Source organism: Colletotrichum lupini, chromosome 7, assembly GCF_023278565.1.
Source record: "Colletotrichum lupini chromosome 7, complete sequence".
NCBI lineage: Eukaryota > Fungi > Ascomycota > Sordariomycetes > Glomerellales > Glomerellaceae > Colletotrichum > Colletotrichum lupini.
Window position 1 is genome coordinate 294,969 of NC_064680.1, and position 25,832 is coordinate 320,800.

Consider the following 25,832-nt stretch of genomic DNA (forward strand, 5'->3'; position numbering starts at 1 on the left):
CAACCCAGCTGGCACGACTACTATTGTTACTTATGTGACGCCGAGCCCGAGCTGCACCCCTGGATTGCTATGGGCGTACTATGGCTTGTCACAAGCTCCGACCGACACCGCCAGTCAGGCGGGCAAGATCCCGTTCCAGAATTCAGACGCAACCTCACAAGCAAACTGGAAGACAACTTACTTCAATATTCAAACCGTACTCAGCGGACAGAGCCCCAATAATAGGGGCTTAACGACCACAGTTGGTCTGTCATCGTCTTGTGGCACCTCGACCCGAAATGTTTATGGTACTACTGTATCAGAATCCAACTACATCGTCGTGCAGCATATTGGCTATTTTCATCCTGCTACATCCGGAACCTACACTTTCAGCTTCAGCGGTGTGGACGATAGCGTCTATCTCTGGCTGGGCAGCAGCGTCGCCAAAAGTGGCTACAGTAATTCAAATTATAACAAAAATGTCAACTACTACGACACAAGCACTTCGGGTACTTTTACATTTACTGCGACTGCTGGTCAATACTATCCGATTCGTATCTTGTTCGTCAACGCGCAGAACTGTGGCTTGTTCAATTTCTCGCTCACGAATCCCGCCGGCAGCGTTGTCGTTTCAAACTCCCAGTCTGTCGTTGGAGACCAGCTTGTGAGCAGCTGCCCGAACAATGCAGACGCCGCTCCCTTTAGTTTCTAGATAAGAAGCCTGTTTTTCTTTTGTTAGTACTAGTAATGCTTGTTCCTTTCTTCCTACCTACTCTCCTGTAACAATTCTTCTCCTTACACTTTATATACTTTGCCGTCAAGTTTGATAGTTGCTATTGACCTGATGTTTAAGGTCCCGTAAACAATGTATTGGTCTTGATATATTCAATAAGCACTATTTGTTTTACGTACTCTGGATATTTTCCGTGTGCAAAGCTTCTGTTGGTATCCCTATTATAGGGTAGTTAGTTCGAACCGTAGTTAACAAAGAGATTAATTAAACTATTTAAATATCTACGTAGGTATAAAAAGGAGGTTCTAACCGTAAGTTAGGCTAGCTATAATAATCGTAAATAGGGCCCCTAATTAGCCCCTATATAGTCGGCTATATACCGCGGTCGAATTAAACTTCTAATCCGATACTAACTTTCTCTTTTTTTTATCGATTTAACCGTTATAGTTAGAGGTATAATTCGACCTTAGGCCCGTTTACTAAGTTATCTCCTTTTCCCCCTTTTCTTTACTCTTTTTATATAACTTATCCCTCTATTTATATAGTAACTTTTCCGCTACTTACGAATTACTCTAATTCCTTATTAAGTGCTACTTTTATAAAAGCGTTTGCGAGGTTATTTTTATTATTAATCTAACGGATCTCGAGTATCTCGCGCCTTTCGTACGATTACCTAAGAGCTATAATATCGATTATAAGCCTCTTTTCCTTTATCGTTCCTAATTTAACGAGGTATTCGTATAGCGAATAGGAATCGGTATAAATAACCGTTAGAATAGGTAAAAGGCTAATTCGATCGGTAATCTTCCTTAGCGTCGTTAAAATCGTATAAAAAAGGTTAACGCCGTTAACTATACTATAGACCTCTAACGCTAATATACTTCTCGTTACCCGCTTATTTTTAATTAACGAGTAGTGGATTATATTACCGTATATAGCGAATTCGCTCTTGCCTAGACTCTCGTTAGCTAGGATAATAATATACCCTAATTATAAAGTAAGGTCGTTATTATTTATAAATAACCTATTGACGAAGACGTAGAGCTTACTAATTATAAGGTCGATCGGGTAGTAAACGAGACCTCGATCGAGATTCGTTTATTATTACTTAAGCCGCTTATTAAGTACTTTAACGTTTTATTTAGTTAGATTTATAGCCTACGCTACCCTAGCGTAGTTAAAAGTTACCTCGGACTAATAAATACTTATAATATATACCCCTTATATAAGCTTAGCCTTATACCGCTTCTTAATATTAATTACGTTTAGGTTAACGAGGTTAATCTTCTCACCCTACCCCTTTTACTAAAAAACGACGGTTTCCCCTTTAATTATAAAAATCCCGCCGTTAAATACTAAGGGGGTATTTATTATAAGGACCTCTTTTAACTTCGCTACGAAGCCCGCTTTCTAAAGCTCCTTATCCTCCTTCTTTATAAAGTTAATATCGGATAGGCTTAATATATCGTCGGTCTATATTCCGACGATCCTAAATTAATTACTTTTATACTCCGTAACTAATAAGCACGGGTCGTATATAAAGGTAACTATTAATAGTTAATTAATATAAAAATCGTAATAAGTAGCCTATTAATAAGTACCCGATTCTACGAGCCTATATAATAGCTTAAGCACTTTAATAATCGTGCCTTCTAGGTACTTACTAGCTATTTCTTTTAGTAAATAGGCCAGGATTTTCTTTATAAGCCCTGTGGCCGATTGGGTATATACCTAGGTAATATTACGGCTCTAAATCTCGTATCCCTTTTTCCGTAGTAATACTATTAATACTATTATTAATCGTTAGCTATAGCGCTATATAGTGGGTAATTATATAAGTAGCGTTGCCTTTTTAACGTCGCCGTACCCCTAAATTACGTATCTAGACTTCTCGTACGGTTAGGGTATTCCTTTTCTTTTAATTTTACGAACTATTTATAATTTAAATATATAGAGGTTTATATACTTTTTTAAATCGTAGAGGATAAATTAATAGACCCCTCGATTGCGCAAAGTATCTACTTCGATAAGATCTAATTCCTTATATAGCTTTTTAATAGTTATAATTACGCCTTCTTTACGTAGTTTAACTACTAGTTCGAAATCGGCTTTCTCTTTTATTATATAAAAGGTGTTAATTACCTCGTTACTAGTAATAAATTGCTGCGTTAGTACTTATTATCGTGGTCTCTTACGACGTCTCGCTAGTAGTATTAGTACCCTTTTAGTAATTTCCTTTTCCTCGTCGTCTATTAGTACTACTATAACGATTTCGTTAAGGATGATTTCCTATACCTCTACCGCGGGTTATATAGCTTCCCCTAGCTCTTCTTCTTCTTATAGGCTAGAAATTACCTCGATAGGATCTATATAATATAGTTTAATTACCGTAATTAATACCTTAAGTAACTAGTCGCAATCTCTCGTAACTACGCAAGAACGCTCGTTAACGGAAATTAATTTATATAGCCCAGCTTATTATTAAGTAATTTCGCGCTATACTCGTATATCCGAATTTAGAAATATATCTAAATTAACCCCTATATTAGGCCTATTGCGCGTAGTAATTACCTTATTAACTTACCTTTTTACGCTTACCTCGCATAATACCCGCATTACTTTTTTAACTACTTAAGCTCGCTAGCTTACGTTTAGTAACGGTAGCGAGGCTAAGGTCGTTCTTAAATATGCTCTAAATATTAAAAGCGTCGGTATAAGCCCGTTAGGCCCTATAGTATTATTATAGTATTTAAGTGCTGTCTAAAGGTATTCGTCGTCGTTAGAATCGGGATTTTCCTCTTTAATAATTTTAAACGCTCTTTTTAACTACTAGTGCGCCCTTTCTACCTTTTTAATACTATAGTACGCTTCGACGGGCACGACTTTTAACTATATACTATAGGCCGTCGCATTTTCTTTAAATTCTACTAACTTAAAACTAGTATTAGCGTCGGTTCTAATACCGTTTAGCGGTCCCTAGTATATATCGATCTAGCTTTTTCGCAAAGCTATTTATACTATTTTTACTTATAGATCCCATAAGAATTGCCCTACTTAGAAAGATATAGCTACGTCGATTATATATAGTACTAGCCGACTATTTAAGTAGAAGATATTAACGACGATTTCCTAGTTAAAGTTAAGCTTATTACATAATTTAAACTTAAATCTACGTAGGCTCTGCGTATTTATTTAGTATTAGTAGTATACTTTCGTTAACTACTCTAGCGCCCCTATTTCGATATTATTATTACCCAATTACTTTAGGAAGTTATATAGCCTCGTAACTAACGGGTACTTAAATTTCCAGTATAATCTTCTAAGCTTACTTTCCGTTAGGTAATTAATCGACTTCGTATTATTAATAAGCTTTATAAACGCATACCCCTATTATCGTTCGACTATCTCGAAGTACTTATTACTAGAGATTCTGTTCCTCGTATTATCGAATATAATACCTAGTCGATCTATGTCTTTTAGATATAGGAGAAATAGGGTATTAATAGGTAAAATATAGAAAGTTATCGTTCCGAAGTATGTCTCTACTTTTACCGTACCTAGGGTAACGATTTCCTTACCTAGGCCGAAACTAATCCTCGTAATACCCGCTATTAACGTATTAAATATTACTAGCGCGATTTTTTATAACGCTTAGAATTACCCTTTTCTTCTTATTAACTATTATAATACCCTAGTATTTAGGATAATCTTATAAAAATTATCTAGGCCGTACCTTTCGCTCGTATAGAATATTTATATAAGCTTAGTATTCGAGTAATCTAAATAATATAAAAAGGGCCCCTCTAGCTACCCCTAGAATTACTTAGTACTATATCTCTTTTTTTTAAATATTAAGAGAGTAGAATTCTGCGCTATTAGATTCGTTTTTTCGCTTACCTCTATATCCGTTATCTAAGGGACCTTCCCTTACTATTTATAAATAAAAGCCTACTTATTAAGGGCTTTTATTACCTTTTATTCGTTTAGCCTTATATATCTTCCCGAGGCTAACGGGGCGAAGAAAGAATAGTTAATATTATCGACTTCGTTATAATCTAATTCGTCGGTATAGGGGGTAAGATCTTCTTTATTTTCCGAATCTCTTATAGGGTGCGGGTGCTTTAGGCCGCTAAATTAGCTATTTTCGCTAGGTTCCGTGCCCCCGGATCTGCCCTTATATATAACGAGGAATTAGTTAAATCGATAAGGGCTAGTTTTACTATTTACTACCCTCGATTTTTTATATTATTTATACGATTTAGTACGCTTTTCCTTAGAGTAGTTACTTAATTAATATCTATCCTTTTTATAAATAAAATACTGCTTTTTTTATTACCTTACTCGCAAGTTAAATCTCTACTTATTTAACAAATCTAGGATTCCCTATTAGCGATTACCGTACTTAGCTTCTTTTCTTTTCTTATTATACGTTCGGTCGACCTAATATTACTAATAAGGGCTGTCGTACGCTTAAAAGTAGGTTTAGTATAGCATTCTCGCTTTAATATTAAAGCTAGATCTTAGCCTCGAGTAAAGCGTCTCGTAGTTTTCGGGTACTTAGTATAAAGTTATTTTCGTTTTTAGAACGTATTAAATTGCGGTATAAAAATATCCGACTTTCCGCTCGTTAGTCCCCTTATTTAACTAGGTTTTCGCTAGCTTATTAATTCGATCGATAAGCTCTTTAAGGATTTTTACTCGCAATTTACCCTCTATCGTCCTAGCTATAAATATAAAAGAAATCGCTCGTAACTTAGATAAGAGCTCTAGATTCCTATCGTAAGTCTCGAAGCGGCTTTGGATTACGTTAATAATACTAAGAAAGTCGTTCCGATCGAAATTACGTACCGCTTCGTAATAATAATTAAAGGCCTTACTTACGAATATAATATTAATTACTAAATAGTACTAGTATTCTCTAATCCCGACTTTTTTATAATAGTTATAGAACATCGTTAAGGTCTCTTATAAGACCTCGTACTTCCCCCCAGAGTACAATTTCTCTCTTAGGAAGATCTTTTTAAGATTTATAAATTACCTCGTATTTATTATTATATTTTCGGTATTTATATGCGATCCCTGCGTCGCTACGTATTATTAATAACTTTAGGTAGTTTGCCTCCTTTCTTATTAGCTAATTAGTACCGAATTTTATATTAGTAGCGGCGACGAGCTATAGATCGAAATAGGCAGAATTATCAATTATCGTACTTCTAGTACTATATTTTACCTCTATATATCCTTTTATAACGATAGATTACCGTTAGTAATTATAAGAAGGAAATCTAGGTCGTTTACCTTTTTTTTAAATTTATTAAAGCGATTATACGCCCTATCGACTTATACCTAGGTTTATATTACGAATTCCTCCTCCGTAATCGTCGCTACTAGGATTTCGTAAGGTTCTCGCGATTATAATTACACTAGTAGTACCCCTCGCTTATAGAGGAATTTATTAACCGCTTTTATAATTCTTAGGCTTGCGCTTACGAACTATTCGTCTAGCTAATAGCTAAAGTTATTTACGATTTCGTAAAATAGGGGTTACCCCTATAGCCCCTTTTTCTTATAGACCTTAGTTAAATAGATTAATACCGCGTTAATTTACTTACTATTAAGTTAATCCGCGATTCTATATATCTACGTTCCCTAATAGTCCGGGTTAATATTTACTTACTTATAAAGGATTAGGATTCCGTTTAAAATCGGGTTTCTTCTTCTTTTTCTTTACCCTAACTCGCTAGGGGTCGTGCTCTAGCTTATGCCCGTATTAGTAGTCGCTAGTATATTTAATCTTAATAAGGATATATTTAATCCGCGCGTTAGCTATAATAAACCCGTGCTTTTACTACCCGACGAATTCGTCGGGGTCTGGGTAATTCCCGCTTCCTCTTATTATCTCGTTACTACTCTCGTTTTTACTATCTTTAGTAACTATTATTAGCCCTTTAGATCGCTAGCTATCGTTCTTATTAGGATCCCCCTTTTTATTTAGTATAAAAAAGTAGGTTTTAATAGTCCCTTTTTTATTGGTAGTAATAGACGTTTATATTACTATAAAAAGACGAAGTAATTAGTCTTAGGATCTTTACTAGTTACTAATTTTCGCTATTTTTAGATACTTCTAGCCTCGTGAGCCTCGTGCTCCTTATAATCTCTAAATTACTTCTTTCCTCGACTTACTTCCTCTAGGGCGGTATTCCGTAGTAATAATCGAAAGTAGACGCCGGGCGGCTCGTAGAGGAGCCGTATAGGTAGTTAAGTACGGTTAGCGAGGTTAAGTCCTCTTTTTTATAAAGTCGCGCAGTTATTAAAAATACCTACTATAATTTACGCTTATACTAGCTAAGGTTAGATACTTTAAAAATCCTTTCTCTTACGGCCTCTCGGTACCCTATTTTATAATTTTTTAAGCGGTCTTTTTTATAAGCTAATTGCGCTAATTTAGTAATTATCGTTTACTAATAATTCCTTCTATTACTTAGTTAATTTCCTAAAATTAGTAATTTCGTATTAGGAGTTAGTAATATAAAAAGGGGCTTTTTAATAGCCCTCTAGAGGATTCTCTTCTTTTTCCTTAGACTTTAGTAAGAGGTTACTTACCCTCTCCTAAATTAGTAACTTTCTTTTTCTTTTTAGGCTAGCCGTCTCTTTCCTTAGGCTAACCTCCGATACTTATAATACTCGTAGCTCGAGGCTATTATAATTTTTAAATCCCCTCCTCCCTCGTTAAACTATCCCCTTAACTATATTTTTACGGAATACCCGGGGAGTAGCTAAGGGGGCTATAAGGAGGCCGTTTAGATCGCGGGCCTTAAAGTTAGATCCGTAAGATCTTTATAATAGTAAACCCTTCTATATACCGTAAATTTCTTAGCTTTATAACTCTTATATTAGTAGTTACTACGCTTACTAAGAAGACTATTATGCTTAAAGATCCTTTTTTTAAATCGCGCAGTACTCTTTTATACCGTACTATCGAGCCCGTTCGTTACGCTAGTTAATTAGGTAGGTAGTCGTCGTACGAGGAATTCCTTTTATTAATTTAGCTAGTTAATTTCTAATCGCGGGCCGGCCGTAGGGAAGTTATTTAATAAAAAAGGCTACTTAAAGCGACGGCAAAATACTAGTTACCTAAGCGGTTCCGTTAATTAGTATAATTTAACGTAGTAAACGTCGACCTTTCGTAGGTAATAAAAGTCTACGATTACTCGATTCTATACGGCGTTTAAAAATCGCCTCCTTTTTCGTTTATTTCCGTAAGGTTAATTAGTATAAATCTCTTATCCTATACGGTCTTAAGAAGTCGTCTCTTCTATATAATAAAATACCTTACTAATTTATAATAATAGAATTTAACTACTAATTAGTATTAGTATCCCTATTATAAAGTAGTTAGTTCGAACCGTAGTTAACGAAGAGATTAATTAAACTATCTGAATATTTGCGTAGGTATAAAAAGGAGGTTCTAACCGTAGGTTAGGCTGGCTACGATAATCGTAAATAGGGCCCCTAATTAGCCCCTGCGCAGTCGGCTATATGCCGCGGTCGAATTAGACTTCTAATCCGACAGCTTCAAGTTACAAGTCATTCTAGATAGCAAGAAAAAACCGAACTCGAGTATTGATATGAGTACAAAACAAAGCACACGGCTAGATACAATGACACTCCTCTACCTAAAGTACACTGTAAAATACGCGAGACTCTACATATATAGCGGAATACGTGGTGACAGTCACTGTCAGACTTTTGGACACAAATCTCAATCCACAGTCTTTGCGAAACGGAACAAATGCTATCATAAGCTTCAAGGCTCCTGCAAGCGCGTACCGCAGACAAGCCCCACGACGCCCGACTCATCGCTTGTTGCTCTCAGACTTGAAGGGAAACTGTGTCAGGATGATGAAAAGAGATGAATGCTCTCATGATTAAAAAGCATGGTATCGCTGACTAAATCATGCCCCAAAGATAACAACAGCAGTGAATAAGAGCAATGAAATCGAAATTGTCCTGAACTCACTGACTGACATAGTACTCAAGGCTTGGTGCAGTGACATTTGGTGAAATAAGTCCTACTCGTCGGAGTTCATTGACCCAGAGATGCTGACTTGCGTTCCAGCCATACTTTTATCTTTCAACGGTCGCGACCGAAATGACTTCACATGAAATTGCCAGCCTGCGATGGAATTTGAGAGACGCAATCATAATGGACTGAGCTAGGCGGTTTTACTACATTTCTGTGACTTTCAAAGTACAGGAAGCCACCCACTCCCATGTACGGCAGGATTACCGACAGCATGACTAATAAACCGCTCGGTATGACAGCTAGCAGATAGCCTTTGGGGAGTTCCCCAAGATGGCTTAAATTTCTTGGAATTGCTATTAAACTTTCGCAAAGACCTTCCTCATGGTCGAGTCCAATGTTAGGTACCCACGTCACCTTTATATCCACATAGCTGAATCTTTCTTCTATCCTTATCCGCACATTGTGTGAAGCTTAGACGGATACGAGACGCAAACAAACGTGAATGTTTCAGAAAATGCTTTAACAACCCAACCCAACCCCCCATTGCAGAGAGTGTATCCATCAGCAAAGCGAGTCTTGGCCTCCAGGCTCAGGCCGCAGTCGTTTGTGGCATAAACAGTGTAAGGACCTTTGCGCTAGTTGGGATCTTAGATGATTGCAGACAACTGGAAAGAAACACAACCACTTCCAACCATAGCCTAGTAGACATTGAGAAGCTCGACTCTGCAGCCGACAGCGGCCATAGCGATGCCGGCGTGAGATGCCAAAAGGCAAGTAACGGCGGAAGCCTTCATAACTTTGACATGCCAGCCGCCATCCCATTTGATCGCCTTTTCTTCTGGCAAGAAGCACTCTCTTATTTGCTGATATTGTTTATTCGAACTTCCTTGGCAATGCTCGAGAAGGCGGGGTTCTGTGCAAGGCTTCTTTCGCAAATACTCCAAGAGGCCATTGAAAACAGTAAGCCGAATGTAATTAGGATGAGAAAGAGTAGAGGAGACTTATTCCAACATTCGGGAAGATTAGCTTTATATACGTCAGCGAGCATAGGCCTCGAGTCAGTTTCATAGCAATCCGCAGCTATCAGACATAAGGGCGAGCCCCCTCCTCGAGGCCTTGGAGGCAAACGCAATGCCGGCTCTGCCCCATTGAGATCGAATGATCTGACAACCGCATGGAAGATAGCTAAGGAGTCCGAAAGCCTAAGCTTGACTAACTCTGGCGGGAATCAAATACAAGAACCATGGCAAAGCGGTCCGATGGGCTCAGCAGCCAGATCATGTATGAGATCTTAGCTGGTGGGACTTGAAAATGCGTAGGTCCTGAGATTATCATGTGCACTTTATGTTATACTTAAGGATTTAGGACAAAGTAGGGCTTTCAAGGTTTGGAACTTTGCTCAGAGAGACCCAGGGGGGGGAATCCTCCAGTCTGGCGTTTTGTTGACTCATTGAACAAACGGTACAAGTATGCCCCTTTTTCCTCTTGATTTTGTAGAGATCAACTCCTGATGTGTTTCGTCCACTGGCGCTCCTTTTACTACAGCTAGTTTACCTATAGAAAACGCATCGTTCAATCTAGCCACAAATACAACGATCGATGTAAATTTGTGACAGGGCTACCAGCTAAAAGAGAATAGTTTCGGTGACTAAAGTTGGATTTAACTTAATGTATACTTTAGAAAGCAATATACCCTGTTTATCTACTGCTAAATAGTCTTCGCAGTAATCGAGTATGATAACTTGCCTTCGGCTTTAGAATTAGTCCTAGCCCAAGTACCAAAAATTCCCTAGCCCCTTGGCCAGACAAGCCTAAGCCCACAGACTTGAGGAATTGACGAAGTCAATGCTACTGACATAAGAAGCGATGTCAAAACAGCGTACGTGCGCAGCTGTCTAACTTCCACATAATGCGCTGCCGAAGGGTGACCCTCGAGTCAGAAGCTATCATTGCAGGAGCTTCCACAACCGTAATTCTTGAATTCGGTGGGAGCCTTCTTTTCCAAGAATTTAGTCCAGGCCGTGTAGTCTCCTTTGCTACTTGTGCACCTTCGTCTTTGGTACCCCTTTTGGCTCAACATCTGCTGTTGGCTCCAAATGACATGGCACCCTTGATCGTTCCAGGTACACGCAGTCAAAGAGGTCGATCCGCTGCAAGTCTGCGTCTGATGGCCAACGCTGATACTGGCAGTCACGAACTCGGCCGTGATTCCAGCCGAAATTTCGAAAGAAGTAGTCTCGCAGACCTGGTTGTTGACGCCCTATGTTGCCTGGCACGACTGGCTCTTGGTGCAGTAAACTTTGCTGGAGGCCTGGCGCCAAGGGTCGTTGTAAAGGTTCTGTTCGACAACGAAATAATCGTTCCAGCACTTGACACCCGAGGCGTACTGATGATTGCCGTCGGAACCCAGGTAACGGCCTTCGCCGTCGTTGTAGCGAGCCAGGAGCACGCCTCGTTTACCGATATCCATATGGTTCGGCTGAAGGGTAATGTCGTAGGTTTCAGCATATGCGATCTCTCCTGCGATCCAATCAGGCTGTCTATCCCGTGACACCAGAGGTGATGCCAAAGAGACAGTCGAGAGCAGGAGAGGTAAGATCAGAGAGGTCTGCATGATAGAGGATTGAGAGGCCGAGCTTGTATGGTGTCGTGTCAACGGATTGTATTCAACGAAGTAGGATGGATATGGACCGAAATAATCATAACCCTGATCAGACTTAAGACTTTATTTATGTACCCACGAATGGAGGGAGTGTATCTGATAGCTGTTCTCACCATTGCCTCGGTATGCTATACTCGGGGATTTGTTGTGCCGCCTCAGCTTCTCCTATATTCGGCATAAGTCCGTAATATGCGAACTGGAGCTTCTGTCTGCGCGCGACTCAAAACCCATGTCATAAAGTACAACAGAGCTTGAGCAGCAATTTAAGGGAACCTTGTGTTCTTTAGGCAAGAAAGGCGCTGATTCTCGCATACTTAGACATGGAGCCACTTGAAGATCTCATCATGCTGCAAAAATATCAAACCTGACCGTTTTTCTCTATTTCTCTATCCATCTCTCCATTAGAATATCTCCATTCATCCCACCAAAGTGTAAGCGATAGTCATAGGTGCTAGAGTATAAATCTGCAGTATTTATGGTATGCTAGATCTTTTTAAAAAAAAGACTCGAAGCAAACTTTCTAGCCCCAAATTCTTGTAGTGACGAAAAGCATAGTCAACGTTTATATCTTTAGCTTAGGAAATCACATCATAGTCGGCGAGGGCCGCGACGGGAAATCTATTAGGCCTCGCCGGTCAGGCCTCGTTAGTTAAAAGATAGCTTAGGGGGTATAAAGAGGGGGACTAAGTAACAAAGGAGCAGCTTAGGTATATATAGAGCGTTAGTAATATATTTTAAAAAAAGGGTAAATTTTAATAATTCCTTTTTTAAACCCTAATAATAATTAGCTTTTATAAGCTTCTTCCCTATATTATATACTTATTAATAATTTAAAATCTTTATTTATAAAAAGGACTAAGTTAAAAACTTAAAATACTAATAAAAATAAAACGTAGTAAGAGAGTATAATTAGTATTATAATAATAATAAAAAAGCGATTCTTTTTTATTAAACCCTTTAAAGTCGCCTCTTTTTTAATAAATAATATAAGAACGAAGTATAGTAAAATAAATAATATAATAATAATATAAAAGGACTATATTACTAAGAATATTAATAAATTTTAAATAAAATAATAAACCTCTTACCCTTACTTATTAATACTTAAACTAAATAATAAGTAATAGGCTAGTAAAACTATAAAAATAAGAACGATAATTAAAAAAAGAAATCCTTATTATAATATATAAAAAGTATTTATATAAAAAACGAGTAAATTTAGAACGCTTATAAAGCTCTTTAAATAGCCCGGCCCCCGTATTAAAAACTATAGTCTTAGCTATAATAGCTTTAAACGTTAGCTTTAATATAATTAAGAACGTAAACCCCCGGATTAAAAATAGTTTAATAAATAAAGCCGTACTTAAAGCGCCGCTTAAGTAATAATAAAGTAACGAGTTCGTACTACCTAAGCCCCTATTTACTAACTCCTTCTTAACTTAAATAAGTACTATAAATAGAACGTTTACGTTTAGATTACTATCCCTCTTTAATTTATTATATATTAGTAAATTAGTACGGGATCTATAGAGCTTCTTTTTTAACTATTACTATTATTTTAATTTATAAGCTTAATAAATAAAAATAGACCGTAATAAAGTAGTATATATAGTCAGCTACTTAAATAGTAATATAAAAACCTTTTAAATATACTATATTTTTAATTATTAAAAAACCCCCGGGTTTATAATAAACTAAGTTATATAAGAGGAACTAAAGACTTTTTTATAAAATAACCTATTTAATTTTATTAGTTAAAGAATAGTAATAAGTATATAACTAAATAGTACTTCGTAAAGCTAAAAAGAGAAAATCGACGAGTTCGTTAGCTATATTAATAAGCTTAAAATAGAACTAAAATATATTTTAATAAAAAAATAGAGAATCTCTACGCTAATAAGTAAATTACGGCCCGAACTATGCCTCGTAATAATATTATAAATAAAACTTTTATAAACTTATTTATAATTAATATTATTAATAAAATATATTAAATAATCCTTGCTATTAATAAAGAGCTTATAAACGTTCCCTAAATAATATTTCAATTTAAACTTAAACGAGCTAATAAGAAAATACCGGGGCGTTAATAAGTTAAATATATAAAAAACACGCCGTAACTTATTTAATAAAAATATTATGTATTATAATTATAAAAAGACTAGTTATATTATAAGGGATTACTTATAATTATAAGAGTAGTATTAGTAATATTATAATTATAATAAAACCGGGTACCTTATTAATAATTACTTAAATATTATATACTATAAATATAACTAAAAGGGGTATAAGGCCGCTAGTTATTAATTAAACCTTGCCCTAGCTAAGTAACGCGGACTAATAACGAGCTTAAATACTATTTTAATAAAAAGAGTAATTAGTAATTAATAAGGGTAGCGCTTAAATATCTTAACTTATATATATTTAAACTATATATAAAAACAGCTAAGTACCTTTATTAATTTAAGAGTAAAAAGGAATATAGTTAGTATCGGGCTATTTAATAACTTTAATACTAATTTATAAATTTACTTATTACTATAGCTAATAAACATAAAAAGTAAATAAATAAAGACGTTAAAAAGCTACTACTTACGGCTTCGAATTACTAATAATAACTACGTAATAAAGACATAGCTACATCGCTTCGTAATAACTAATATTACGGTACTTATACTTATCCTTAATTTCCCTTAATTAGAAATATCGACCTACTAATTAGTTAAAAATAAAAAAAGTAATAATATCTAATTTACGAATAATATATTTACTTAAATACCCTAAAAAAGGGGCTACTAAATAACTTAGTTTCGATAATACTCGCGTATATCGTAATTAACCTAACTATAAATAATAATATAATACTAATAAGTATAGCTAAGAACTAAAAGCTATGTTATTAAAACTTTAATAACTTATTTTTAAAAAAAAAAAGGCTATTTTATTACTAAATAGAGCACTATATAATTACTATATTAAGCTAAATAACGCAGTACTTATCCCCTAAGAACCTATTTACTTATTATCGAATTATAAGCTTAAGATCTTACGTAATTATTTAATAGAAATAGAGGCTAGGGGCTAAATATGCCCTTTTATAAGCCTAGTAAGAGTACCTATCCTTTTTATATTTAAAAAAAGAGGAGAGCTATAACTTTACGTTAACTATAAAATAATTAATAAAATTATATAAAAAAATAGAACGCCGCTACTGCTAATTAGAGAAATATTAAATAGACTATTTAATACTTCTATTTTTATAAAGCTAGACCTTAAAAACGCGTATTATTATATATATATAACCGAGGGTAATAAGTAAAAGACGGCTTTTTGTACTAAATGCGGGTAGTTCGAGTACCTAATTATACCTTTCGGGCTAACTAACGCACGTATAACTTTCTAAGTATATATTAATAACGTTCTAAGCGGCCTAGTTAATACTATTTATATTATATACCTAAATAATATTCTAATATATAATAATAACTACGTAGTATATAAAAAGCATATACGTAGCGTATTATAAAAACTATAATAATAAAACCTATATTTAAATAGTAATAAATATAAGTTCTATACATCGTATATAAGATTTTTAAAATATATCGTATTTAATAAAAATATAAAAATAGAACCCGCGCGTACCGAAATTATAATAAATTAGCTATTTTTAAGGAGCGTTAAAAATATATAGACGTTTTTTAGATTTACGGGGTTTTATTATAAATTTATTAATAACTATATTAAGATAACGGTACTTTTAATAAACTTATTAAAAAAAGTAAAACCGGGATAGTTAGAGCTATTAATACCTACTATAAAATTGTTTAAGAGGCTATTAATAATATTTATTAACGCGCTAATATTATAATATTTTAACCCTACCCTATTTATATAATTATAAATAAGCGCTTCGGCTCGAGCTATTAGCTTAGTAATTATATAATTATTTAAAAGTAATTAATACCTAATTACTTATAGGTTAAGGAAATTAATAAATATAGAGAGCTACTATAATATAAGAAATACGGAGCTACTAGTTATTATAAACGTACTAAGGAACTAATAATACTACCTCGCTTATAACTAAGATTAGGTCATAGTATTTATAAATTATTTTAACTTATAGTTTTTAAATATAAAAAAAAAACTAAATAAGAAATAGCTATGCTAATTAAATAAACTTATAACGTTTAATATTAAAATTAGGTTTAAACTAAGTATAAAAGACCTAGTAAATAAACTATTACAAAGACCTAATTATAATAAAAATAATAATAATAATAAAGTAGAGGAGCTATTATTAAAAATAAGAGAAGACCTTTATAACGCTAAAAATATATAAGAACCCTTTAAAATTATAATAATAAAATATATAAGAATAAGCCGCGGGAGTAGCTCCTAAATAAAAAGGATAATAGGTATTTTAAAAATAGAACTAATAATAATATAAAAAAATAAGTAAAGGAGGTTAAGAGTTCTAGTTTAAGGGAACTCCGAGGAGCACTTTAAAAAGTATAACGGGGCTACGAGCCTAGGGTATTAAAATTATAATATAATATTTAAAAAACTATTTAAGCTTATTATCAAAATTATAAATTATAAGCTACTCGTTCTACGGGACTTTAATATAATAAAAGTATTTAAAATAATAATTAATAAAGAGGGGTTATTAATAATAAGTCGACTACGGGCCGCTTAATAAAAAGACGCTTTTATAAAAAATAAATAATAAACTAAAAAGAATTAATAGCCTCGCTTAGCTAAGAAAAAGTAATAATAGAGCTAAGTATATAACTTAAAAGGGCTATTATATTATAATAGCCGTACTTATATACTATTATATAAGGGGTTAAAAAAAAAAGTTATTAAAGTATATTACGATATACTTATAGTAGGATATTATAATATAAAGCGGATAATAGCGTTATTAAAACGCTACTATTACTAAAATAGAATAAGTAGGGATATAAAAAGTTATATTAATACTTATATAATATATTAATAAATAAAGCCTCGTTATTATAAACTATATAGCTTATTACGCCCCCTATTTACTCTAATTAAGCTATAATAAGAAATATTACTAAACTTTATTACGGGCTTATTTATATTAATTATACTAATTAGGAGGCGCCCTTATAATATAGTACTTATTATAATAAACTAATTTATAAAATATAGCGTTTATATTATTATAAAGACGACCCTTATAACTTAAGAATTCGCAAACCTCTTATTTATAAAGATTTTTATTAAGTTTAAAATACTTAAAAAGATCGTTTTTAATAAGGGGTCGTTATTTATAAATAAGTTTTAAACTTATCTTTATTACTTCTTAATAATAAAGAGGCGTTTTAATACTACGTTCTACTCGTAAACGAATAGTTAAATAAAATAATAAAACTAATACTTAAAATAATACCTTCGCTATTTTTATACTTAAAACTAATTAAATTAAGTATAACGTCTTTACTTAGCTAAGTTTATATATAATAACGCCTAGTACTTAGTAATTTATAAAGCACTTACTAAGGCCCTACTTAGGTTCCTATTTATATACCTTATATTAATTTTAATAAGGGCTCGAGATAATATATAAAATATCTTAACTAAGGAGCGTATGGCCCGATTACGAGCTAATTAAAAAGCTCTATAACCCCTTATATAAAAAGCACGCGAGATATATAAATAATAAGCTAATAAAACTAAAATAAATATATTATATAAAATAAATAACTAAGTATTATTATTAAAAAAGAATATTAATAAGTAGCGTCCTAGCTAGAAATTAGCTAATAAATATTTAGGCCTATTTAAAATTAGATTAATAATTAGAACGATAAGGGTTACTTACTAACTAAATATATTAATATAATATAAAATATATAATATATTTTATATATCCTTACTTAAGTTATATTAATATTATAAAAAAGCCCCTTAGAAGCCCTTATTTATTAAAAATATAAATAGGGAGCTATTTTATAAAATAAAAAATATTATATAATATAAAGGGCTAAAAAAGAAGTAATAATACTTAATCTAGTAAAAGGGATATCATAATAACGAAAATACGTAAGAGCTAGCTAAGTATATTAAAAACGTAGTATTAATTAGTATATATAAAAAACGAGTTTTAATTAAATAGCGCGCCTTAGTTTTTAATAAGCTTAATAACGTAGCGAACTAGTTATTAATAATAAAAAAAAGGGGGCTATATAGTTATAACTAAATAGCGTAAACGTATTAATTATAAACCGTTTTTTTAATCTTTATAATACGTAAGAGGACCGCCCTTATTTATAAGAGAACTACTCTTATATATAAAAGGGCCGCTCTAGCTATTATCCTAGGGGTTATTATAAAAAGAAATAATCTCTTTATTATTAATAAATCTATAAATAACTAGCTACGAATATAGAGTATAAGCGGGCGATTATATACTAACTAAAATATCATTTAAGTAGCGTACCTCGTTATAAATAATATAAAATAATATAATTATAATATCGTTATAAAATAAAAATATAGCGCAGGAGGAGCTTATAACCGCCTTATTATTATTATTATTAATAACGGGGGTTAAGCGGGCCTCTTTATTAACGTACTTAAGCGCCCTCTACGTATTATTAATAATAATTTAGTAAGTTTACTAGAGCTATAAAGTAATATTAATAACCTAAATAATAATAATAATAGAGCGATAATAAAATAATAAACCTTTGAATTATAAACGTTATCGTTTAAAATAAAAGTAGTATTTTATAGGGTTTAGACCATAAATTTTACGGACTTAGGGACTTAAAATATTATTAATATAATATATAAGAGAAGTAACGGAGTAATAACTATACTAAGTACTTATTATATTTTTATAAAAATAGTTCTATATAATATACTTAATATAATATATACTAAATCTTAAAAAAATATTAAATAAAAGAGTAAACTAGGGGCTATAAATTACTAACCTAGTTAATTATAATACTTAGCTTTTAAATCGAGCGCTTTATATATAACGTAAGCGGGGTAGGGGAGCGGGCATACTTAGCTAACCCCGATCTTCTTAACGTTTACTTTCTTTTTTTTTTTAATAAAAGTTTATAATAGTTAGTATAAGTAGTATATAAATAATAATATATATATAAAATTAGGGTAAGTAAAAGGGATATTAAGCTTTTTAAATAGACCGCTATTATTATTATTATTAAGCGTATTTATAGTACTAATAACCGTTTTATTATTAATAATAATAATTTTATAATTAAAAGCTATATTTATATTAAAATAAGTTAATAATAAATACGGAACGACTCTATAAAAGACTTACTTAGGTACGGGAAGTATACGAGAATAGGGATCTAAAAAATATTTATTAATTATAATATTTACGTAACGAGGGAGTAATATAAACGCTAATAAAAATAAGAGACTATATATAAAAAAAATAACTACGAAAAAAAAAAAAAGGAATTCGGAATCGTAATAGCTTAAAAAGGGGTTAATATTAATAAATAAAAGTAGGGTAATAACTACTTAAGTATTAGTAATTATAAGGACGGCTTATAAATAAGAATAATTTAAATATAAAATTATAAAACTATTATTTAGAATAAGGGGTTTATACTTAGGCTAATAAGCGCTACTTATACCCGCTTTTATATTATATATTTAAGGACTTCTTAAATAAGGGATTAATATAATATATATAAACTATAAACAGGCTTTAAAATAAAGCCTAAGAGAGGGAGTATTTTATTAAGCCTTATTAATTAAGCCTCGTTAGTTAAAAAATAGCTTAGGGAGTATAAAGAGGGGGACTAAGTAATAAAAGAGTAGCTTAGGTATATATAAAGCGCTAGTAATATACCTCGAGGGAAGGGTAGATTTTAATAATTCCTCTTTTAGACCCTAATAGTAGTTAGCCTCTATAAGCTTCTTCCCTATATTATATACCTATTAACAAAATCCTAACCCTCCCTCTAAGCTTTACTAATGTACTAAAGTGCCATCTATACCTAGTAGAGAATATAATAAGTTAATCGCAATCTAAGATATCGCGCGTGGAAGAAATTATCTAGAAAACTAGCAAAGGTCATGACTTCCTTCAAAAGGGGGCCCATCGGTTACTAACCGTAGTGAATGGTATAGAAAGCATAGACTCAGCCCTCGTATAGCTTGCTATTGCCAGGGGGCAAATTCACTTCAACGTTCGCAAAAACATACTATATCATCTGATCTAATTCACAAGCTGCCGCAACTTAGAAAATGCGTCTGCCTTGCTTCTTCGATCTTATCATCTTATTCCCGCAATCAAGTTGTCCTCAGTGCGAAACCCAGATGCAGTCGGGGGCTTCCGAGTTTGATAGAACGCACAGAAATAGGGGTCACACCAATCTAAGGGAGTGCAGGTTAAAGGAAGGATGTAGACTCATATTGGACACTGTATGGTCGATCCAGCGTGGCAAAGATGGCAAGATACGCAGTAACAGGCATCGGTGGGGACTTCTTTGTCATTTGAATCGTTGTTATAAAACCATTTTGATTAAAGCACTTATTTTAAGGTATCATTCAAATCAAACAACTAACTATCAACCACGATGACATTAGCGTCATATCTAGCCTGCTGCCAACTCCCCAACCCAAGATAACAATGGTACTTTACACCAGCCAACAAATCAATAAGTCATCATACGACAGACAACCAGTATAGATTTAGGCCACTTTCCAAGTGTCAGCTCATTGTCGACTCTTCGTGTCTCGTAACTGATGTCTACCGAAGCTCCTGCGGGGGATAGGTGTAAGTCTGCCCTTGAGGGGGTGGGGAATGCGTCGGCGAAACTGTGCCGTTAACAGGCGAAGGGGTATATGACTGAGGAGGGTACTGCTGCGGATGTTGCTGATAGTCGTGCGGCGGCTGTGTGTAGTTCTGGGCCGGAGGAGCCTGCTGATACTGTTATTGCTGGGGTTGCTGGCTCGGCATCTCCTGGTACTGCTGAGGTGGTTGATGCTGGTACTGTTGAGGAGGAGCCTGCGGCTGAGGCGTGTAGGACTGAGGCGGGTAGAATTGCTGCTGTTGCTGCTGCTGCTGGGGAACCTGGCCGTTCTGCGACTGCTGGTACGCAGTCTGCTGCGTGAGGAACGGCTGCTTGGACTCCATCTGAATCTCTCCCTGACTGGCGCTTGCAGCAGCGGCAGGTGCGTTGGCTTTTCTCCAGCGCAAGAACTGAACAAGAGTCCAGATGAAGGTCACCAAGAAAAGGATGAACTGCAGGGCAGATAATCCTGCAATAGCAGAAAACATGGCCAACGCGCCCTGGCTCATAACGATGTATCGCTTGTAGATGGTGCAGCTTCCCGAGTTCACAGCAGAGCCATCCGAGGTACAGGAGGCTGTCACGTCAACGGTGAAGGTAGCACGACGGGCGGCGCAGGCACCCATCGTTGCGAGCCAGAGGATGACAAGGAAGAGATCCAGAGCGAGGACGGCGTAGGTATGGTAGAGGTTGCGGAGAGAAGAAATCTTTTCGGAGAGGACAGTGTAAAGTACGATGATCCACGTGAAGAGAGGCTGATTGGGTATGTCAGTCGATGGATCTAGGAACTACCTGCACGAGTAGTCATTGATGAGAGGAAGGACGTACAATAGCAACAGCGAGGCCGAGTTCATCCATGTACACCCAGTGAATGATAGCTGCTGACAAACCGAGTATGACAATGGCCAGGAAGAACTGTACGCCACGAATGGCAACCATCCACGCCGGGGTCATGATCATGGGCGGTGGTGGGCTGGTTGAAGCATGGTGGGTAAACTGCTGTGGTTGATGCTGGACCTGCGGTTGAGGCTGTGCTTGAGGCTGTTGATGTTGGGTATTCTCCATGGTGTCCAAGAGTTGATAGACAAGGTTGTATAGCGAGACGAGTTGTTCACGGTTTTTGTCGACTCGTCAGTGTTGGCAGCCCTGGCGTGAGTGAGATGGAGGTCTTGTCGAGCTCGTGGGGAATCAAAGACAGAAAGACCAAGAGCGCCATGGTGGATATGGGCATGATGCAGGTATACTTATGGAGTGAGACTCAGACAGAAAGTGACAAGGACGAGTCAAGGGAGGGGGCGGCCGACATCGTCGCCTACATCTCCCCCATCTCTCACACAGCCAACCAGAGCGCTCCCTCTTTCAGCCTTCATTCTCTTTTCTTGCTCTCTGGGCGTGCCACATGTACCTGATGGCGTCCATAGTGATGCAGGGTTCTTGTGATAAACCAGCGTGCCGAGGAGAGACTTCAGTCTAGCGGCAGACTTGCATGAGGCTCCCATACAAGCCGTACAAAAGTAAGGGGCTGCGAAAGGCTTATTTCCCAGACAGGTGTATGGAAACGAAGAAAGCCTAATTGTGGATGCTTTTCAAGCTAGAAACGGCCGTGAGTAGCCATGAGTTGAGATGCTAGTGTGGTTGAGTGGTTGTTCAGTGGTTCAGCTCCTCTGCAAGTTTGACATCGTTTGCCTTGGCAGGGCTGCGGTAATGCGGGTGGTCGACACGGATTTTGTGGTGAGTCCTGGGCGCGAACGTTTGTTCTCACTAGTGGTGGCCGGTGTTAGTCAGTTTGCTGTGAATCCGTGTCCGTAGGCAGATCACTAGACCATGTCTGGGGTTGAGTTGCCCGGCTTGAGGCTTGATCAAGGGTTCAGATGGGGGACATTAGAGATTCCGCGTTGACCGGGGGTAAGAGGGCGGAACGGGTGAGGTTGTGGGACCCAAGGCGTCCGGGCTAGACCGGTTCTGGGGACAAGAGTGACGCTCAAGCTGCTAGTGCGCTTCGTGGCGTCTTCAGCTGAGCGGGAGGGCGGAGTTTTGCGCAGTTTACATGCCTGTTGCTCGTCTATCTCGTGGCCGTGAATGGATGCTTCGTCAAGTTCCTCTCCACTATCTGAAATGGGGGAAATAAGGCTCTGAGGAGTTGTCGCGATAGCAAAGACTCGGACTTTGGTGGCCGTTGGGCGTTGATAATGGTATTGAGCTAACATGCTAACATGTGGCCATGCCCGCAAAGATAACTTTGGTTGGACTTGGCCAGGGTCCCGTCTGCCGGCTAATGATCATTGTCTTGTTGTATGAGTTTCATAACACTGATGCTAATTTGTAAAGGGCGCAGGTTGTCGTATGATGCTTAATATGACGGACTGACGATGCTACGCAGTGCAGAAGCAGCCTGGTGTAGGAACAATGAATGGCCAATCTTGCCCAACTTCCCAGTAGAGCCGGAACCGGCATGAGACACGCGGAGATAAGTCCATAAAGTGCAAAAAGTGATTGAATCTTTCGTTGATCATACTCATCCAATGCAAACATACTCTGCTGTGCCGCACTCACCACGCCTCATCAAAACCCGTACATGCTGCATGCGCCGAAAAATACATTGCAAACCCACCCAATACGCCCAACTTTTTCGATATCATCCGCTCGCCAGTCATTACTTTTTTTTTTCTATTTGACTTTGGAGATCCCCGCCGATCGCTCAGCAGCATCCACCCTGGTTGCTGTTCTCGGCTGCCTTCTTGGGGTCCACCTCGGTGCTGAAGGTTCCGTCGACCTTCTCATTGGGGCCGGCGATGAGGATCTTGATCACTTGACCCTCCTTGACCTTCTTGAAGGCCTCCTCAGCCTGCTTGAACTCGACAATGCCGGAAATAAGCTTCTTGACGTTGACTCTGCCGTTGGCGACGAGATCAATGGCGAGCTTGTAGTCACCAGGGCCGTAACGGAAGCTGCCGCGAGCAGTAACCTCCTTCAAGCACAGAGCCATGATGGGGAAGTTGATGTCGGACTTGCCCATGCCACCCTGAACGTAGGTGCCGCCCATTCTGACGACGTGCAAGCTGGTCTGAATAGAGGGCTCGGCGCCGCTGGCGTCGATGACACAGTCGGCTCCCGCGCCGAGGTCGCACTGCTTGATGAGAGCCTTGGCGTTCTCCTCGGCGGAAATGCGCTGGGAGAGGTAGGTGTGAGTAGAGGCGAGGTCTTTGGCGAAGTCAAGCTTGGACTGGACGATATCGACGCTGACGACCTTGGTAGCACCGAAAGACCTCGCTACGGCGGCACAGAGCAGACCAACAGGGCCGGCGCCCATGACGACGACGGAGGCACCGGGGGTGATTTGGGCCTGCTTGGTGATGTGAACGGCAACGGCCAACGGCTCAATCAGAGCTCCCTCTTGCAGGGAGACGTTATCGGGCAGCTTGTAGCAGAAGTCGGAGGGCGCGGTCCAGAAACCGGCAAGGGTGCCATCGTAGGGGGGGGTCGCCGCGAAGCGCATATCGGGGCAGAGGTTGTAGAAACCAGCAAGACAGTCGCCGCAGCGACGGCAGGGATAGCCTGGCTCAAGAGCGATGCGGTCGCCAACTACGAGGTTCTTTACGTTCTCGCCGACCTGGATAACAGTGCCGGCGGACTCGTGGCCAAGGACCATAGGGTCCTTGACGACAAAGTGGCCGATGGCGCCGTGCTCCCAGTAGTGGACATCGGATCCGCAGATACCAGTGTAGTTGACGGCGACGAGGACTTCGTGGGGGTCGGAGAGCTTGGGGATGGGGCGCTCGGCGAACTCGACGTCGTGGGGTTTGTTGAGGATGAAGGAGAGGTTCTAAGGGGTGTTAGTTGATGTCGATTGAGCTCCAGGCGCAAACAGGCCTCCGTGATGAGGGGAAACATACGCTTTGTCCCTCGGTGCCGGCCATGATGGATGGATTGCGGGGTTACGGGAAGAGGCAGGATTCGGTGAGGGATGGGGGTTGGGAGTTGGTCGGTGCTCGTTCCACCGAAAGAAGCACAAGATTAACTTTTGGCTGCGCGTTCGTCACAGAGTTTACAGTTTCCTAAACAAAAGGGGTATCGTTGGGGAATGGTAGAGACAATCAGTACGCTGGATGATGGAAGGCCGAGCGAGAAAAGTGAGAGTAGAAGTGATGCTCCGGGTATCGTGGACCGGCGTGCAATGGATTAAATAGCTATGACGGCAGTCCTTGGCCCGCAGAAACGTTGTGATGGGTCAGGATCAGGATTGGAGGGGTTGGAGGGATGTGGAGGGACGCGATCAGGATGGGGAATGCGACCACGTTACGGATGTTCTGGGAGGATGAATGAGCGAGCTGCGCTGTGCCTGTGCCGTGCCGTGGGTGAGAGACGACAAAGATCGCGCATCGTCTCAACTGGTAACCCACCGGTGTTCTGTGCGACTGACGGCTGCCCCTCATTGCGGCGCGTCTTAGACTCCTAGACTTCCCAATTCCAGCCTAGAGCTGGAGGGAAGCTCCACGTTCTTGTTTATCCCGTGTCATTACCCGTATTCATACGCCCTCATTCCCTGCTATGACAGTCGAGACTCTTCCTTGACTGTGCTCCAGAAGAGCTATCGCCGGTGCGGGGTGGGGGTAAAAAGAAAAGAGAAGGAGAGGCTTGGTTTGGTGGTTTGGTTTGGTTTGGTTGCCAGGGAGCTTCTCAACTTTTCCCACGTTGCTCCTCGTTTTCGTAAGAACCTTGGGTCTGGTTGTACGATGGACCAAAGCGTCTCCCTAACTGGTCTGAAAGAGCAGATCTCGTAGGGAGATGGTACCGGGGTTGTGGACTTGAGGAGGGCTTCCGGGAGAGCATCAGACTTGTTGACTGCTACCTGCTGGCTTCTTTCCAATCGACCAAAGTCAACAATGTTGAGTCCTCGGATGGCTTTCTCCCAAGCATCGAAATTCGCAGTGGAACAGTTGTCCCAAGGTGTCATAGGCGCGCAACGCAGCGGCATTGTACCCGACTCTAGCGTCCTGTGGCCTATTTATCCAGCACTTTACCCGCGCCAATGGGAACATGTGAATTGGATCCGATAGATGGGTTCTAGTGGGTTTAAGAAAAGACTCCAGAAAGATCTGGGGGCGTGGTGGGGTAGAGTGGGAGACATATTCCCGGTCTTGGGTCATGCTGCTTCACCTCTCGGCCGGTCGGAGACTTACCGCTCCTTTCCCTTACCTCAATTATTTTGAAAATTGTTTTCTTATCACGTTGTCTGTGACCGAGCGTTTGTCAGGTGCTCGTGAAAACTTTTGCTGATGCCTCGTGTTGCTTTTCGGGTCCTCGTCGTCCCCCTTTTCTGTCGAGGGAGTCCACAAGAGGGCTAGATTGCGACTCGGTCATCTTCCCCCCCCCATCCAGCATTCTCCCATATAATACGAAGCCCTTTTTTTCTTGAACGTCGGGCACATCCGAACGTTGTGGTACGATTCTTGCAGACTCACTCCAGGCTCGTTCCAGGTCTGTTGTATCGCTCGTCTATCGTCGGCCCAATCGCAAAGGCTAGTATTTATGAATGTCGCCAGTATCGCAGTCATATATGTTTGGTGTCAGACAGTTCGGGGAATCTGTCGGGATTCGCGATGTAATGCG

The 25,832-nt window shown here is 37.9% G+C and overlaps 6 protein-coding genes across 6 annotated transcripts; 1 reads left to right on the forward strand and 5 right to left on the reverse strand.

Annotated features, from left to right (window-relative positions):
- Positions 1 to 278: 278 nt before the first annotated feature.
- Positions 279 to 647, forward strand: CLUP02_13127 (uncharacterized protein; the record flags this gene model as incomplete). The annotated part of the gene is made up of 1 exon (XM_049292071.1): positions 279 to 647. The coding sequence occupies one exon, from the start codon at positions 279 to 281 to the stop codon at positions 645 to 647; it is 369 nt and encodes a 122-aa protein (XP_049149217.1).
- A 3,455-nt stretch (positions 648 to 4,102) lies between these two features.
- Positions 4,103 to 4,333, reverse strand: CLUP02_13128 (uncharacterized protein; the record flags this gene model as incomplete). The annotated part of the gene is made up of 1 exon (XM_049292072.1): positions 4,103 to 4,333. A coding segment is annotated over one exon (231 nt), but the record flags the coding sequence as incomplete, so codon positions are not given.
- A 4,994-nt stretch (positions 4,334 to 9,327) lies between these two features.
- CLUP02_13129 (uncharacterized protein) lies at positions 9,328 to 9,447 on the reverse strand (the record flags this gene model as incomplete). The annotated part of the gene is made up of 1 exon (XM_049292073.1): positions 9,328 to 9,447. The coding sequence occupies one exon, from the start codon at positions 9,445 to 9,447 to the stop codon at positions 9,328 to 9,330; it is 120 nt and encodes a 39-aa protein (XP_049149219.1).
- Positions 9,448 to 10,607: 1,160 nt separating this feature from the next.
- Positions 10,608 to 11,516, reverse strand: CLUP02_13130 (uncharacterized protein; the record flags this gene model as incomplete). The annotated part of the gene is made up of 4 exons (XM_049292074.1): positions 10,608 to 10,713; positions 10,787 to 10,998; positions 11,038 to 11,374; positions 11,476 to 11,516. The coding sequence occupies 4 exons, from the start codon at positions 11,514 to 11,516 to the stop codon at positions 10,608 to 10,610; spliced, it is 696 nt and encodes a 231-aa protein (XP_049149220.1).
- Positions 11,517 to 20,145: 8,629 nt separating this feature from the next.
- On the reverse strand, positions 20,146 to 24,139 carry CLUP02_13131 (alcohol dehydrogenase GroES-like domain-containing protein; the record flags this gene model as incomplete). Its single annotated transcript, XM_049292075.1, has 13 exons — positions 20,146 to 20,398; positions 20,424 to 20,977; positions 21,051 to 21,195; positions 21,240 to 21,281; positions 21,338 to 21,479; positions 21,559 to 21,692; positions 21,822 to 21,848; positions 21,900 to 21,983; positions 22,041 to 22,076; positions 22,143 to 22,494; positions 22,587 to 22,721; positions 22,935 to 24,045; positions 24,116 to 24,139. 13 exons carry the CDS (start codon positions 24,137 to 24,139, stop codon positions 20,146 to 20,148), a joined length of 3,039 nt encoding a protein of 1,012 aa, XP_049149221.1.
- A 270-nt stretch (positions 24,140 to 24,409) lies between these two features.
- On the reverse strand, positions 24,410 to 25,197 carry CLUP02_13132 (uncharacterized protein; the record flags this gene model as incomplete). The annotated part of the gene is made up of 4 exons (XM_049292076.1): positions 24,410 to 24,561; positions 24,623 to 24,674; positions 24,755 to 24,973; positions 25,015 to 25,197. 4 exons carry the CDS (start codon positions 25,195 to 25,197, stop codon positions 24,410 to 24,412), a joined length of 606 nt encoding a protein of 201 aa, XP_049149222.1.
- Positions 25,198 to 25,832: the final 635 nt, after the last annotated feature.